Here is a 17,735-nt window from a genome sequence, read left to right on the forward strand (position 1 = left end):
ATCTGGAAGCATGGCCGCCTGATTTGTGTTATTGTTTCTGATTTTCATCTAGAAGCATTACATTTGATTTTTGATACAGTTATTTTATATGCCTTAATACACATTTATTTCAGGCCACAACTATAGCCATTCCAAGTTTGCTGATCGTGAAAGAGAAGCCCCTGGCATGGTGGATATATGCTCTAGCTGTGCTTGGGGGAATATTTGTCCTCATTTTACTTGCCTTATGTTTGTGGAAGGTAAGGCTTGTTTTATATTACACGATTACCAATAACTCTAATCTTATCTTCCCAGCAAACCTTTGGATGGGGGCAGAGGGAACTTATGGGAGGGTTTGCCATTTGATGGGGACATATAGGAATTGCCCCAGCCTCTCCAGTCATATTCTAAAGATATTTTGAAACTTTAACACAGGCTTTTGGTATCATAAGGTAAGTTCACATAATAAGGGCAGTAATACTTGACAAATTCATTACTTCACACAAAGTATTTTGGATGATGATGTACATTTACATTATGAAATCTCTCAAATTTGTTCAGAAAGGAAATTTGTTGAAATAAGGGCACTGGTTCCTGAAGGTAAAGATAGAAAAGCCTTTAAACAACTTTTCATGAACCGCTTGATGGAGCTTCAGCTTTGTCTGTATTGTCATAATAACATCTTCTCCAAAGTATTTTCAGATGGTGTGCTTGGCCCTTTTAGGCACTGCTAGATTTAAAAGTATAAAAACTTTTAAACAGCTACTTTTCATTAATTGCTTGATAGGTCTTCACTATAAGGTCCTTGGCCCTTTTTAGGGGTCACTGGAGCTAAGAATAGAAATACAACCTTTAAATGACTTTTAGGCATGAACTATATGGTGAATTTTCATGAAACTTTGTCAGTAGCTCCATTGTAAGATCCTCTCCCAAGTTTGGTCAAATGGTGGCACTTGGCTCCTTTTACAGGCCACTACTTGTACTAAACACAGTTGTTTCCTTTCCATTCCTACAGTAAAGGCCAGGTGAGCGACTAAGCACCACTATGGCCCTCTGGATTAATTTCACAATTTAACATTTTAATGACTCCACTTTTTAGACAATATCTTTAAGTTGACTGAAAGAAATTTGGTATTGCTGGATAAAATGAAAGACAAAGATAATGTAAACTGAAAAGCACAGGAACCATAACTCTTCTTGACAAATAATGAAATAATTTCTCAGATTGATCTTAAAAGATACAGTAAAAACACAATACAAAAAATGAAAGGTACAGTGTGTATAATTTAACATGATATGTGAGTGTTATTTATAACCAGTGTTATACTTCCTCTGTTTGAACTTGGATAATTCAAACATTTCGCTTGACCTCTAAATCTCTATATATTGTGTAGCATTTGATGGCTTTAACTGCTGATAACTCAAACAAATTATGCCAATCCTGTCATGTCAAAGTTGACAAAGTTTGACTGTATAACCTTTTCAGATAAGGAGGTCAAAGGACAACAGGCGTTTCACCTCTTGTTCTACCCAAACTCACAGATGCCTAGTCTGATTGCCCAATTTTTATTCTCTGATTCCTAAATCATATACTGCCTAGTATAGTCACACCGCCATACAAAAAGTTAATTTCTTTGTAAATGTATACCTCTTTGAGTTCAAAGTCTGTGGAAACTGCTCTTTTATCTGCTTCCTCACAAAACAAATGTTGGAAGTCTTTTAGGGAACTGTTACCTAAAGACAAATGATACATTAGCCACTTTACCTTGTCTTGTTTTCCTCCATTTATATATTGTTTATACATAACTTTACATGCTTGTTCATTTTACAGTGTGGATTCTTTAAGAGAAGAAGATACGAGGAAGTGTCATCATATAGTGTGAAAGTAGAAAAGAAGAAAAACATAAATAATCCAACATATAGCACTAAAGTTGAGACCAAGAAAGAATATTTAGATGAAAATGAATATTTCCTGAAGCACTGAAACTAAGCTTGTTGCTAGGATACAGACATTTATCATGCATTCCAAAAACTGTGACTGGGAATCATAAAGATCTACCCAACCTTTGTTAAATTCATGAATTTCGAAGCTTGGAATTGTCCATGGATATATCAATATGTGACACAAATTCTGATTGGTGAACGTGAGTGCTAGTGTTTGTGTGCCAAGTTCTGATTGGTCATGGGGTCAATCATGACTTTAAAATTAGATTTGACTAAAACTCTCATCTAGCTACCTTATTTGGAATTGGATTGATCTTTTGCTATATTAGTCCATTCGTGACCTCAGTTCATATTTGTCCATGGATCTGTCCAGTATATGACAATAATTTTGATTGGTTGTGTGTGATACTGTGTTAACTTGCTGACTGAGAAAAAATAGAAAGCTGGAACCAAAGTTGTTAAACAATTGTACTGCTGTCTGAAATGTGATGTTATGTGTTGTTAAACAGCTACGTTACTGTTCTGTTTTAAAACGTGGATGCGATTAAGATTTGCTCCTGTTTATTTGAGCTGCACCATGAGAAAACCCAACATAGTGCATTTGCGACTAGCATGGATCCAAACCAGCCTGCACATCTGCGCAGTCTGGTCAGGATCCATGCTGTTCGCTGACGTTTCTCTAATTACAATAGGCTTCGAAAGTGAACAACATGGATACTGAGCAGGCTGGTCCGGATCCATGCTGGTCCCAAATGCACTATGTTGGTTTTCTCATAGTGTGGCACATTTACACATTTACATCGGAATATCTTTTGTTAAAGTCCTCAGTATTCAGTGGAATATTCCAGATGAGCACTTACTCAATGACTTTTGTCTGGTTATTAATATTTGGATCTCCTCGAGAATACTTTTTTTTTTTTTTAAGAAAAAAAAAAACATGGAGAGACTGCTTTTTTTAGAGAGTGTTCATGTTGAACAAACATGGTCCTAATTTGTTTCTTAATCATTTGTCGGTATAGATTATGAGGTTTTTTAGGAACAAAATTTACAAAGGTGTTGACATACTTAGAACTAAAATCATTTCTGTTATCTGTGAGAAAACTTTTGTGAAATTTAGTACAGTTTTATATGTAATTTGAGGAGTGCATGTACACTATATTCTTGTTGCCATTTTGTTTGCTGTAAAGTTTTTTATTCTTTATTTTTGTCTTGATCATAGATGGTCAGTAGAATAATTATAAGGAGAGTTCCCCCACCTCTGTATCCTGTGTCAGTACACGACTATTCTTGTAGTGATATTGAATCTCGCCTCTCTGAAATATTGTGTACTTATATATGAATATTATTAAATTCAGAGTTAATTGCTTAAAAGAATCTGTGGTCCTAAAAATACAGAAATATTTCTCTTCCAGTAATATCATATTTTATCAGGAAAAATTAAGAGCACCTTTTAGCTAGTCGGTGCTCTTTAAGCTAGTAGCATATTTAGTGAATTGCAATATGAGATTCAAGTAAATTTTTGATCTCATGCAGCCATGACTTTCTAGTTTTAGTCATAGAGGAAAGATTACCAGTAAATTGATTGATAGAAGATGGCTAAAAACCTTTCTTTTTAGATTAGTCCTGAATTGTTATAATTTGCCAAAATAGTTCATTATTTTGGTTTGGTTATGGCTGCATTCAGTGTTAGTTTGGATTTTTTTTATCAATAAAGAGATTTAATTTGATTCTGGGCATTCTACTATTCTGTGTATTTAGACTTTCTTTTAAAAAAATGCACAGCTTAGTATAGGACAAGTTGCATTATGCAGATTGAGTTACAGTTATAATACTATAGAGGTTTGATACTAAATTATACCATGCAGACTGTGTTACAATTTTGTAATGGACTATTTTACAGTTTATGACATATAGACTATGTTTTGGTTAATTTGTAGACTGTGCAACAGTTTAGTAATTAAAACTGTGTTACAGGTAAAGTGTAGATCAAATACAAGCATAATAGTGTGCCTTATATGCGTAGTCAAAAGAATTACACGTGTAACTAGTCATATACAGCTTGCTTTTGTTTACCTTTGTACAAAATATTCTGTTTATACACATGCTGCCTTTTGTTGTTACATATGCAAATGCAACTATTTGCTCATAGATTTCAAATGTCATTGGTCCTCTACCATAGATTCATGTTAAGAAGTTCCAAATTGCTTGTAGAGAACCAGTTGTTACCAGTACAGAATCCAGGGACACTGGTTAGGTTAATTGACAATAATTACATAACTGAAATATTATTGAAAAATGGTGTTAAACCATTTAAACATAATTAGTTCAACAGCAATGCTTGACATTGTCCTGATTTTATAACATAGAAATTCAGGCTGTAAGGTTATATTTGTAGGCTCGACTGAGACTTTAACCCTGTAATTGGTTGAATTCAGATTTGTGCTTAAAAAAATAGACAACTAACCAAATCCTGAGCTTTGAGATTGGTCTATAAGTTTAGACAAAGAAATCTATTATCTTTCAAAATCTTTTCAACAGAACATGAACAAATTAAACTGTAGATATGGAGTATCTTGTACAGACTATTTGATAGAATTTTAGTTACTTATTCTAGAGCTGAATATATAATTTTAGGTTGAAGGTACAGAAAAAGGTTCTTTAATGTTACTAACATTGAGTTGCATGTTTTATTTTCATTACAAAAGTTCAGTTAATGTTGTTGATTATCCTGTGTATGTCATGTTATATTTGCTTACTGTTTTGTACATATATGTATACAATATTCATCAGTGTCTATGCCATAAACATTCCGTAACCATTACTACACCCGTGCAGAAATATTTTCCTGTTCTCAGGAAATCCCAGGATTATCCTGGGATATCCTGAGATTCTTTTAGCAAGGCTGCATTAAAGTCTTGAAGACAGGACTTTAACACTAAAAGACAGGACTTTTGATAGAAATTGTCCTGTTCACAGGAAAAAGACAGGACTTTTGATGGAAATTGTCCTGTTCACAGGAAAAAGACAGGACTTTTTCTAAAAGATACAGACTGAAAGATGGTAATTAATTTGAAACATGATCTTGTAATGGTCTAGTAAGTTAATTACATCCTGGTGTTGAAGACCCATGTTTTGTATCATTAAGCACTTGTGCTGTTGTGTTGTTGGAGTAACAGGAATATATTCTATATCTGTGGTAAGTTAGCAAATTATTTCTGTATTAAACTTTTAGAAATAATACTAAATATATACCTACATTTAATGATTTTACAAAACAATACCAGTAAGTTATTTAGAAAAGTATTTTTCTTTAAAATCAATCAGAGTGTTGAAGAGTGAACTTAGTACTGTTTAGATTATCTGTACATGTTTGATCAAAGGCAGTTTCACTCTTAAAAGTAAATAGATCATAGAATGATAAGAGCTTTTTGCTCAATATGAAGCTCATAATTTGATGTTTCTAGACTAAATATTACACCTAGTGTTTTTGCACATATTTGAACTGATAAATTGATATTTCTGCAATGACAGGTTGTATGTTTCAATGTACATGATGTATACTTTTTAACTAGAAAATATTTTTAATATTTGGAAATGATAATCCTTGATTATTATTCTTACTGTAAATACAATTGAAATTTAACATTCATTCAATTTGTTAACTGTATTTCCCGCCAAAGAGAATTTCAAATCGTGTTTACAACGTATTCAATTACATGTCCTGGAAACTTTCCTGAAGACAGGACAAGTGTCCTGAGATTTCCTGACAACAGGAATTCCTGGGATTTCCTGAAGACAGGACAATTCTCCTGAAATTTCCTGAAGACAGGACAATTGTCCTGAGATTTCCTGACAACAGGAATTCCTGGGATTTCCTGAAGACAGGACAATTCTCCTGAAATTTACTGACATCAGGAATTCCTGGGATTTCCTGAAGACAGGATAATTGTCCTGGGATATCCTGACTTCAGGAATTCTCAAGACATTCCTGGGATTTCCTGAGAACAGGACAATATATACTTTTATTTCCTGACATCAGGAAATCCCAGGACATTCCTGGGATTTTCAGGATAGCAGGACAGCATAGGTTTCTTGGTGTTCTGGTGTCCTGTTTTTTTCCTGTTCACAGGAAAATCCTGGGATTGTCCCATTCCCATTTAACGGCGTGAAAAGTCCCAGGACTATCCCAGGAATTCCTGAGATATTTTCAGGACATTATCCCAGGATCGTCCTGGGACTTCCTGGGATAATCCCAGGATTTCCTGTTCCTTTTTCGCACGGGCATGTCTAAAGTTGAGAATGACATCCTGTGTCCATTTTTACATCAGTTTGCCTCCTTCATAGATTAAGTTAACTCATTTTCTGATCATCAGTAAGTTGAGAGACATTTTTATTGTAATGTTTGGACATTTTTTTTGAAATAGGTTGTTTTTTAATTGGATCCTCATATTTAAAATGTCATAATTTTGAAGAAGTTGCTCAAAGATTTTTACTTAAAATTTAGAAGAGATACCAGCTGTCAAAGTGTACTGCTCTTCACAGAGTCAGTTACAGAAAGATGGTTATTGGGTAATCTGATGTCATCGCTGCTTCCCCCACTTTAGATTAAGGTGTATTTGTAAATTCTCTACTATACATAAGGTATTTTTGAATATCTGTGAGAGCTGTGCTGTGTTTTTGATGAAAGGCCATTCCAAATTTGATCTGTGTTTTTTGGAGACCTACCTTGCAGGCAAGAAAAAAGTACCGATGAAAACATAATTCGTATTTGTAGCTACAATATCTGTCTTGATACAACAAAAATGTGTCTAACAAGACATGTAATGTTATATATTAATTTACTGAGTAACACAATGTAGTATTTCTCTAGTGGAAGAAAAACTTTAAACTGAGGTAATATTTTGTAAATGAATTAAATTGGTCAATATTGTTATGTTTTGTATGTTGGCAGTTTTTAGCCCACCATCATCAGATGGTGGGCTATTCAAATCACTCTGCGTCCGTGGTCCGACGTCCGTCCTTCCGTCCTTCCGTCCTTCCGTTAACAATTTCTCGTTATCGCATCTCCTCAGAAACTACCAGGGGGATTTTGACCAAACTTTGTCAGAATGATGTATTGGTACCCTAGTTGTGTCCCCCTGAAAATCAGACTGGTTCAACAATTCTTTAGTGAGTTATGGCCCTTTGTTTATTTCTATAATTTACATAGATTTATATAGGGAAAAACTTGAAAATCTTCTTGTCCAAAACCACAGAGCCTAGAGCTTTGATATTTGGTATGAAGCATCATCTAGTGGTCCTCTACCAAAATGATTCAAATTATTTCCCTGGGGTCTAATATGGCCCATCCCCGGGGGTCACATGGTTTATATAGACTTATATAGGGAAAAACTTTGAGAAACCTCTTATTCAAAAACACAGGGCCTAGGGCTTTGATATTTTGTATGCCACATTATCTAGTGGTCTTCTACTAAGATTGTTCAAATTATTCCCCTAGGATCAAATATGGCCCCGCCCCGGGGGTCACATTGTTTACATAGACTTATATAGGGAAAAACTTTGAAAATCTTCTTGTCCAAACCACAGAGCCTAGGGCTTTGGCATTTGTAATGTAGCATCATCTAGTGGTTCTCTACCAAGTTTGTTCAAATCATCCCCTAGGGTCAATTATGGCCCCGCCCTGGGGGTCACATGGTTCATATAGACTTATATAGGGAAAAGCTTTTAAAATCTTCTTGTCAATAACCTACAACATTCAAGTTTGGACCACCTGTATGGTTTTGAGTGGCAAGATGAACCTTGACATGAGTTGACCTTGATTTTGACCTAGTGACCTACTTTCACATTTCTGTAGCTACAGCCTTCAAATTTGGACCACATGCATAGTTTTGTGCACTGAAAAAAACTTTGACCTTGATATTGACCTAGTGACCTACTTCCACATTTTTGAAGGTACAGGCTTCAAATTTGGACCACATGCATAGTTCTGTGTTCCGAAATAAAATTTGACCTTGATTTTGACCTAGTGACCTACTTTCACATTTCTCAAGCTACAGCCTTCAAATTTGGACCACATGCATAGTTTTGTGTTCCGAAATGAAATTTGACCTTCATTTTGACCTAGTGACCTACTTTCACATTTCTCAAGCTACAGCCTTCAAATTTGGACCACATGCATAATTTTGTGTACCGAAAGAAACTTTGACTTTTACATTGACCTAGTGACCTACTTTCACATTATTGAAGGTACAGGCCTCAGATTTGGACCACATGCATAGTTCTGTGTTCCAAAATAAAATTTGACCTTGATTTTGACCTAGTTACCTACTTTCACATTTCTCGAGCTACAGCCATCAAATTTGGACCTCTTGCATAGTTTTGTGTACCGAAATGAACTTTGACCTTAAGATTGACCTAGTGACCTACTTTCACATTTCTGTAGGTACAGGCTTCAAATTTAGAGGTACATGCATAGGATTGTGTACCGAAGCAAACTTTGACCTTGACATTGACCTAGTGACCTACTTTCACATTTTTGAATATACAGGCTTTAAATTTGGACCACATGTATAGATTTGTATTCTGAAGTGTAATTTGACCTTGATTTTGACCTAGTGACCTACTTTCACATTTCTAAAGCTACAGCCTTCAAATTTGGACCACTTGCATAGTTTTGTGTACCAAAATAAACTTTGACCTTAAGATTGACCTAGTGACCTACTTTCAAATTTATCAAACTACAGCCTTCAAACTTGATGCACATGCATAGTTTTGTGTACAAAGAACTTTGTCCTTGAAATTGATATAGTGACCTACTTTCACATTTCTCAAGCTACAGGTTTCGAATTTTGACCACATGCACAGTGTTTTGTACGGAAATGAAATTTGACCTTGAGCTAGTCAATAAGTCTTAAAATTTGGAATTCTCAAAAATGGCACATTGGTGGGCGCCAAGATCACTCTGTGATCTCTTGTTAACATTATTAGATTTCTTATTTGATCAGATAGGCCAAATTCTGCCTTCACGTTGGCACTATCAAATTTGGTATGGCCTAACTATACCAGTGCTTATATTAAACATTCCAGAACATGTATTTACAGCATTTGTGTCTTGATTCAGTCTTGACAAGCTCTGTGTAGGTGGATTAGTTTTAAGCTGAGCATCTGTAACTAGAAGTGTCAGATTTGTAATTTAGGTCTTGCATGCTTTGATAACTTGCCAACAACGATGCCCCATTGTTTCCTCAGTATACCTGCAGATAGAACATATATAGGGGCTATATTGAATTGACACACCAATCTTTGTCAGTTAACCTGCCTGTCTGTCCATCACATCTAAATAATTATCTTCTTAACCACTGGGGAGATTTTCATAAAACCAGCATCATTTGTTAATCTCAACTAGAGGATGTGCAACCACACAAATCACTAGTTCAAAGGTTAAGTGTCACACTTGAAGGTCAAATGTCAAGTAACTTAATTTCTTGTTCACCTCATATTGTTTAAGTTGCTTTGAAGATTTTCATAAAACTAAAATTAATTTTTCATGTGACCAAGACAGTGTACAGGGTGCACAACCTAGGCTACTAGGTCCAAGGTCTGGGTCACATTTAGAGGTCAAAGATCAAATAGCGTGAATTTGTTTCCACTCCATATCTTCTTAACCACTGGGAAGATTTTCTTAAATAAGCGTCAATTGTTAACCTCATCCAGATGACATTCAGAGGGCATAACCCAGATAAAAAGGTCCAAGGTCAAGGCCACACTTAGAGGTTAATGATTAGATAGCTTAAATTTGTGTTCAGTACATCTCTTTAACCACTTTAATGATTTTCATAAACCAGCATCAATTGCTAACCAGGATGATATGCAGAGTGTACAGCATATAGCACTAGTTGACACTTGAAGGTCAAAAGTCATGACCATGTGCTTTCCCTGTATCAAATCAGCATCTATTGATAGCTTTTAGGGATAGCTCTAGTTTGAGACTACAACAGGATAGCTCCAGTTTGAGACTACAACAGGATAGCTCTAGTTTGAGACTATGACACTACTCTGTATGACCTGATGTCATCAACAAAAGCAGAATAAGTACCACAACTAAACATTTATATGAGAAATTTGCCACTAGTTAACATGTGTACTCCTTGTGATTGGCCTAAAAGTCCATATTTTAAAATATTTATCAAACACCAATTTCATATTTTCTTTGTAAATTTTCATCAGTGCCATTATTTAATGTCAATTTCATGACAGTTGTATAAGCTAAATAAGGTAAGGTAATATAACTATATAGATAGCGGCATTTCTTGTTGAATTTGACCTTGTATTGTTCATTAGCAACTTCATTTTGATCTTCAGTTCTGTAAATAATCCACTGTATTAGTGTTTAAAACACCTATTGGAAACAATGTGTGATAAAAATTAATTTAGATAAGTAAATACCAGGACTTAAATGGAAATATACAGTTCTATGTTCTCTATATTTGACAAGTAAATGTTCGTCTCTTACTCAAAATATAACAGAGTAACCCATATTTACTAAATAAGAAAAAAAGGTAATTAATTCTGTAGTTGGAAATTAATCATGTTAACATATTTTTATAAGTAATTTTTAAAATTTTAGATCAAAATAAATTTGCTAATATTGTACCCATTTAGATTTATGTATCCTTACTCTACAAGTAAGGCAATTAACTTTTTTAATATATCTATTTTTACATTTTTTGAATAGGTAAAACATTAAGAATTTCCTAGAACCTTGTACCTTAAAGCATTATCCTGTGCCAAAATGGCAGTGTTACTAGATTTCACGTAAATAAAAAGGGTAAAATAAGAGTTTGCTGTAGAACAGTATATATTTTATCTCTGTTTTGATACTGCAGGTTTTTGTGATGTATGTTTTGCTTCGTTTGGTTAAGATCCAGCATAGAGAGTTGTGTTTTGTCTGGTACTATTTTCTAAAGGTGATTATTAACTCTGTACCATTTTTATTATTCATTGCAAAAAGATACTGTTAGCTTTCTTTGATTTCTTGTTTGCACACATTTTGGTCACTTCAAGAGTCAATAGAATAATTTAAAACGTACATAATGTAGTGAAAAATCCATGCAGAAATTCTGGTTGTTTTTTCTTAATTTAAATGAGCTTGGCATTGTTAAGGACAGATAATTCGAACAGATTTATATACCAGTGTGATTACAGTAGTGCCCCCTGTAACAACAAATGTTCATGACTGTATGAGAAAAATCTGAGTCTTCCTCTTACAATTTTCTGACTCCCATATTCTTTGTTGTGTGGAAAGAAAGAAAATAGCATTTTTCACATTTTAAAAGGTCATGTGCATTCATGTTGATAATCCTTTTTGTATATTTTATTTAAACTGTAAAAAGTTGTAAATGTAATTGTATATTGTGTATATTGTTTTCGTATATTTTTATGTCTTATTTTATTCAGGTGCTTTTTGCAAGGCCCTGCTTTTTGAAGAGATACGCAGTCTCCACATTGTACATAGCTTATACCCTGCTTCGAGAAACTTTAACTCTAGATTACCACAAGGCTTAACTGCTCTTTACAGATTTACAGTGTTGATGTATAAGTACTCCTTTTGAAGTGTTCATATTTTGTTGCTTTAGAATAAAACAATTGTAACTTTATATTGATAAAGGAACAGACGTATCAGTTCTTTAATGAGGTGACCAAAATCCACTAGCTCATTGCATACTAAGATTTTACTTTTAGACATTGTTATGATTGAAAAAAGGGCTTTAAAGCTTGTAACAGTCATTTATTTAAGATGCATTTTAGTATTTATAAATGAAAGGTGTGATCATGACTTTAAAGTATCCATAACAATATTCAAATCTTCCGGTTGTTGATTTTATCATACTAGAACATACACATATTTTCAGTCCATTGAGGTAATAAATGACTTGTGTTTGTATGTTGCCTGATGTCGATGTAACTTCAAACCAATTAAACGTACTAGAAAATGTACCAGAGTGTAATATTCCCATAATGCATTATAATTTTCTATAAATCCAACCCGTAATTTAAAAAAAATGTAAATGGAGGAGAAAAAAACTTACAAACTTGAAAATATTTCACAAGGTATCGTGTATGTATTATAATGATTCTTTAACTGTTGCAGTATAAATATGTGCATTTTAAATGATTTGAAAATAAAAATTTATGAACAAATTAATTGGAAGCTTAAAGAAGACAAGAAAAACTATTTTTGCAGTATTTCTGGGATAGTAAAGCCTTGTGGTAGAATTTCCTTTATCGTTACTGTATTTTGATGTTTGCAATCTTATGTAGTAAGATAGAGGGTCCTCTGTAGATAGACATATTCCCTTACATGCATTCCGGCTTAGTGTATAGCAATAGAAAATTGTATATAGCGTTTTTATGTTTGTTTTTAAATTCATCGTGTTGTGCTTTTGATTTTTTTTTTTACAAAGATACATTACAATTATACATTTATTATTTATCATATATAACAGTATTCAATATTTGGCTAAAACTAATATATTTGCATATAGACTCTGAATAATACATAATACATGGCTAAATTTTAGATGACTTGTTCAGAAACAGAAATTTGTGTTATGTAATATTTTGTTTTTTCTTGACTTTCTATAATCTTATGCATTTTATTTGGGACTGATTTAAATTTCACCTATAAGGTTCACTCGCTTATAAGACACTCCCTAGACTTTGGACTGACAATCTAGAGTTTTGTGATTACCCATATGTGAGAGACCATGGTATTTTTAGCCCACCATCATCAGATGGTGGGCTATTAAAATCACTCTGCGTCCGTGGTCCGTCCGTCCGTCATTCCGTCCGTCCGTCCGTCCGTCCGTTAACAATTTCTCGTTATCGCATCTCCTCAGAAACTACTGGGGGGATTTTGACCAAACTTTGTCAAAATGATGTATTGGTACCCTAGTTGTGTCCCCCTGAAAATCAGACTGGTTTAACAATTTATGAGTGAGTTATGGCCCTTTGTTTATTTCTATAATTTATATAGATTTATATAGAGAAAAACTTTGAAAACCTTCTTGTCCAAAACCACAGAGCCTAGGGCTTTGATATTTGGTATGAAGCATCATCTAGTGGTCCTCTACCAAGAAGATTCAAATTATTTCTCTGGGGTCAAATATGGCCGCGCCCTGGGGGTCACATGGTTTATATAGACTTATATAGGGAAAAACTTTGAATAACCTCTTGTCCAAAACCACAGGGCCTAGGGCTTTGATATTTTGTATGTGACATCATCTAGTGGTCTTCAACTAAGATTGTTCAAATTATACCCCTAGGGTCAAATATGGCCCCGCCCTGGGGGTCATATGGTTTACATAGACTTATATAGGGAAAAACTTTGAAAATCTTTTTGTCCAAACCACAAAGCCTAGGGCTTTGATACTTGTAATGTAGCATCATCTAGTGGTTCTCTACCAAGTTTTTTCAAATTATCCTCCTAGGGTTAAATATGGCCCCGCCCCGGGGGTCACATGGTTCATATAGACTTATATAGGGAAAAGCTTTTAAAATGTTCTTGTCAGTAACTACAACATTCAAACTTGGACCACATGTATATTTTTGAGTGGCAAGATGAACCTTGACAGTAGTTGACCTTGATTTTGACCTAGTGACCTACTTTCACATTTCTGTAGCTACAGCCTTCAAATTTGGACCACATGCATAATTTTGTGCACTGGAAAAAACTTTGACCTTTATTTTGACCTAGTGACCTACTTTCACATTTTTGAAGGTACAGGCATCAAATTTGGACCATATGCATAGTTTCGTGTTTCAAAATGAAATTTGACATTGATTTTGACCTAGTGACCTACTTTCACATTTCTCAAGCTACAGCCTTCAAATTTGGACTACATGCATAGTTTTGTGTACCAAAAAAAACTTTGACCTTGACATTGACCTAGTGACCTACTTTCACATTTTTGAAGGTACAGGCTTCAAATTTGGACCACATGCATAGTTTTGTATTCTGAAATAAAATTTGACCTTGATTTTGATCTAGTGACCTACTTTTACATTTCTCAAGCTACAGCCTTCAAATTTGGACCACTTGCATAGTTATGTGTACTGAAATGACCTTTGACCTTTACATTGACCTAGTGACCTACTTTCACATTTTTAAGGTACAGGCTTCAAATTTGGACCACATGCATAGTTTTGTATTCCGAAATAAAATTTGACCTTGATTTTGACCTAGTGACCTACTTTTACATTTCTCAAGCTACAGCCTTCAAATTTGGACCACATGCATAGTTTTGTGTACCAAAACAAACTTTGACCTTTACATTGACCTAGTGACCTACTTTCACATTTTTGAAGGTACAGGCTTCAAATTTGGACCACATGCATAGTTTTGTATTCCGAAGTAAAATTTGACCTGGATTTTGACCTAGTGACCTACTTTTACATTTCTCAAGCTACAGCCTTCAAATTTGGACCACTTGCATAGTTTTGTGTACCGAAATGAACTTTGACCTTAAGATTGACCTAGTGACCTACTTTCACATTTCTGTAGCTACAGGCTTCAAATTTAGGACCACATGCATAGTTTTGTGTACCAAAACAAACTTTGACCTTGACATTGACCTAGTGACCTACTTTCACATTTTTGAAGGTACAGGCTTCAAATTTGGACCACATGCATAGATTTGTGTTGTGTACAGAAATGAAATTTGACCTTGAGCTAGTCAATAAGTCTTGAAATTTGGTTGGTTGTTTTGGGTTTAACGCCGTTTTTCAACAGTATTTCAGACATTTACGGCGGGCAGTTAATTTAGCCAGTGTTCCTGGATTCTGTACCAGTACAAACCTGTTCTCCGCAAGTAACTACCAACTTCCCCACATGAATCAGAGGTGGAGGACTAATGATATCAGACACAATGTCGTTCATCAAATAGTCACGGAGAACATACGCCCCGCCCGAGGATCGAACTCGCGACCCCGAGATCCGTAGACCAACGCTCTACCTACTGAGCTAAGCGGGCGGGCTCTTGAAATTTGGAACACTCAAAAATGGCACATTGGTGGGCGCCAAGATCCCTCTGTGATCTCTTGTTACATTGTTGATATCAGAAATAAAATATAGAAATGCATTTTATTCTTGAAAATTTTATATTTTGTCAGAATATGACCCCTATAAATGCTTGATTTCAAAAAAATTCTTTTGATTTTATTAGTACTCGCGGCCCTCTCCTTGAATTTGAAATACAACCCCTAAAAAGCGCCTTGTAGGTGAACGCAAATGGTAAACATTCTGGAGATATTTTATGCAAAATTGCTAATCAAAACTTATATATACTGTTGTTAACATATTAACTTGGAAATAATATAATCTGAGTTTCGCTGATAAAACAAGAAATTTTATTTTCTTGGAGTAACTTTCATGCCAGTTCAACTCTAGGTTTTTTGTTTGCCATAACATCTTACAGGCATTTGTTATTGAAATAGATTAGATTGTTGAAAAACCTTTGTTTAAAGAAATTTCACAATTACAAACCATTCTTATTGCTTATACATATAGGCTAGCAAATATCATGATTCACTGAGGTTGTGTATTCTTTTACAAAATGTCTAAAAGGGCCAAACAACTGATGTAGCATTCAGAAAATATCAGTGCTTCATAACATGCATATATATTCCCAACACCCTCTAGACAGACTTGACCAACATTAGTTCAATTAATTAATTAATTAATTAATTAAAGACTGTAGATGGTTGAATGTAAAAGCAGCTTACATTGCAACGTACTGTCAAGCATTTTCTTCTGTCTGAATAACCAACAGACACACAAGCTAATATTTTGTTAAGTTAGTAGTTCATTATAGATTTATTTGTAGTGTTGAGTTTTGAAGTTCTGAAAATTAATTTTTAGTTTGATAGGAAACCAGTTAGGCAGTCAATTTATATATGTATATTCTATTAGTTTTGTATTGCCAAAGTTCTATTATCATTTTAATTACAAATATGTACAAGGTATTCATCTGATGTAATCATTGATTAATGCTTAACAGCAGGCAAATAAAATAAATCATGAAATGTATTTTTTGTGTTTCTTTGTTTTCTTTTAAATCGAGTATCTGACAGAGGTCCGGCATTTTCCCAACAGGAACTTGCAAACCGTAAACTTCTGTTGTTTGTTGGAGCTAGTATCAATTGTTAAAATCAATGGAGCTAGTATCATTTGTTTAAATCAGTGGAGCTAGTATCATGTTGAAATCAATGGAGATAGCATTATTTGTTTGAATCAATGAGCTTGTATCATATGGAAATTATTGGAGATAGTATCATGTTGAAAACAATGGAGATAATATCATTTCTTTGAATCAATGGAGCTTTTTATCATACTGAAATCAATGGAGGAAGTACCATGTTGAAATCAATGGGGATAGTATTATGTTGAAATCAATATAGTATCATTTCTTTGAATCAATGGAGCTTTTTATCATACTGAAATCAATGTAGGAAGTACCATGTTGAAATCAATGGGGATAGTATTATGTTGAAATCAATATAGTATCATTTCTTTGAATCAATGGAGCTTTTTATCATATTGAAATCAATGGAGACAGTACCATGTTGAAATCAATGGAGATAGTATGGTATTGAAATCAATGGAGACAGTATCATGTTGAATCCAATGGAGATAGTACCATTAGTTGGAATCAAGGGAGCTAGTATAAGTATGTTGAAATCAATGGAGCTAGTATCATGTTGAAATCAATGGAGCTAGAATGTGGAAATCAATGGAGATAGTATCATGTTGAAATCAATGGAGCTAGTATTATGTTGAAATAAATGGTGATCGTACCAACTGTTTGAATCAGTTGAGCTAGTATCATGTTGAAATCAATGGAGCTAGTATCATGTTGAGAAGATAGTATCATTCAGAAATCAATGGAGCTATTATCATGTTGAAATCAATGGAGATAGTATCATGTTGAAATCAATAAAGATAGTATCATTCTGAAATCAATGTAGCTAGTATTATGTTGAAATCAATAGAAATAATACCATATGTTTGAATCAGTGGAGCTTGTATCATGGTGAAATCAGTGTCGCTAGTATCATGTTGAATTTATTTGGGTTTTATGTCGCACCAACACAGTATAGGTTATATGGCGCCAAAGTATCGTGTTGAAATCAATGGCACTAGTATCGTGTTGAAATCAAGGGAGCTAGAACTAGTATGTTGAAATCAAGGTAGCTGGAATTAGTATGTTGAAATCAATGGAGCTAGTATCATGTTGAAATCATTGGAGCTAGTATCATGTTGAAATCAATGGAGCTAGTCTGTTGAAATCAATGGAGGTAGTATCATGTTGAAATCAATGGAGGTAGTATCATGTTGAAATCAATGGAATAGTATCATGTTGAAATCAATGGAGGTAGTATCATGTTGAAATCAATGGAGGTAGTATCATGTTGAAATCAATGGAGATAGTATCATGTTGAAATCAATGGAGCTAGTATGTTGAAATCAATGGAGGTAGTATCATGTTGAAATCAATGGAGGTAGTATCATGTTGAAATCAATGGAGGTAGTATCATGTTGAAATCAATGGAGGTAGTATCATGTTGAAATCAATGGAGATAGTATCATGTTGAAATTAATGGAGGTAGTATCATGTTGAAATCAATGGAGCTAGTATGTTGAAATCAATGGAGGTAGTATCATGTTGAAATCAATGGAGGAAATCAATGGAGGTAGTATCATGTTGAAATCAATGGAGGTAGTATCATGTTGAAATCAATGGAGGTAGTATCAT

General features: G+C 34.2%; 1 protein-coding gene across 2 annotated transcripts in view; it reads left to right on the forward strand.

Moving 5' to 3' along the window:
• LOC123531635 (integrin alpha ina-1-like) overlaps window positions 1-16,009 on the forward strand; it is a 28,555-nt gene extending 12,546 nt beyond the window's left edge. For both annotated transcript variants that reach the window (XM_053518567.1, XM_053518566.1), the window contains 2 exons: window positions 114-239; window positions 1,811-16,009. In XM_053518567.1, coding sequence (XP_053374542.1) covers window positions 114-239; window positions 1,811-1,963 — 279 coding nt within the window. In that variant the 3' untranslated portion in view covers window positions 1,964-16,009. The remainder of the gene's footprint in view (window positions 1-113; window positions 240-1,810) is intronic.
• The last annotated feature ends 1,726 nt before the right edge of the window (window positions 16,010-17,735 follow it).

Source organism: Mercenaria mercenaria, chromosome 11 (assembly GCF_021730395.1).
Source record: "Mercenaria mercenaria strain notata chromosome 11, MADL_Memer_1, whole genome shotgun sequence".
Classification (NCBI taxonomy): domain Eukaryota; kingdom Metazoa; phylum Mollusca; class Bivalvia; order Venerida; family Veneridae; genus Mercenaria; species Mercenaria mercenaria.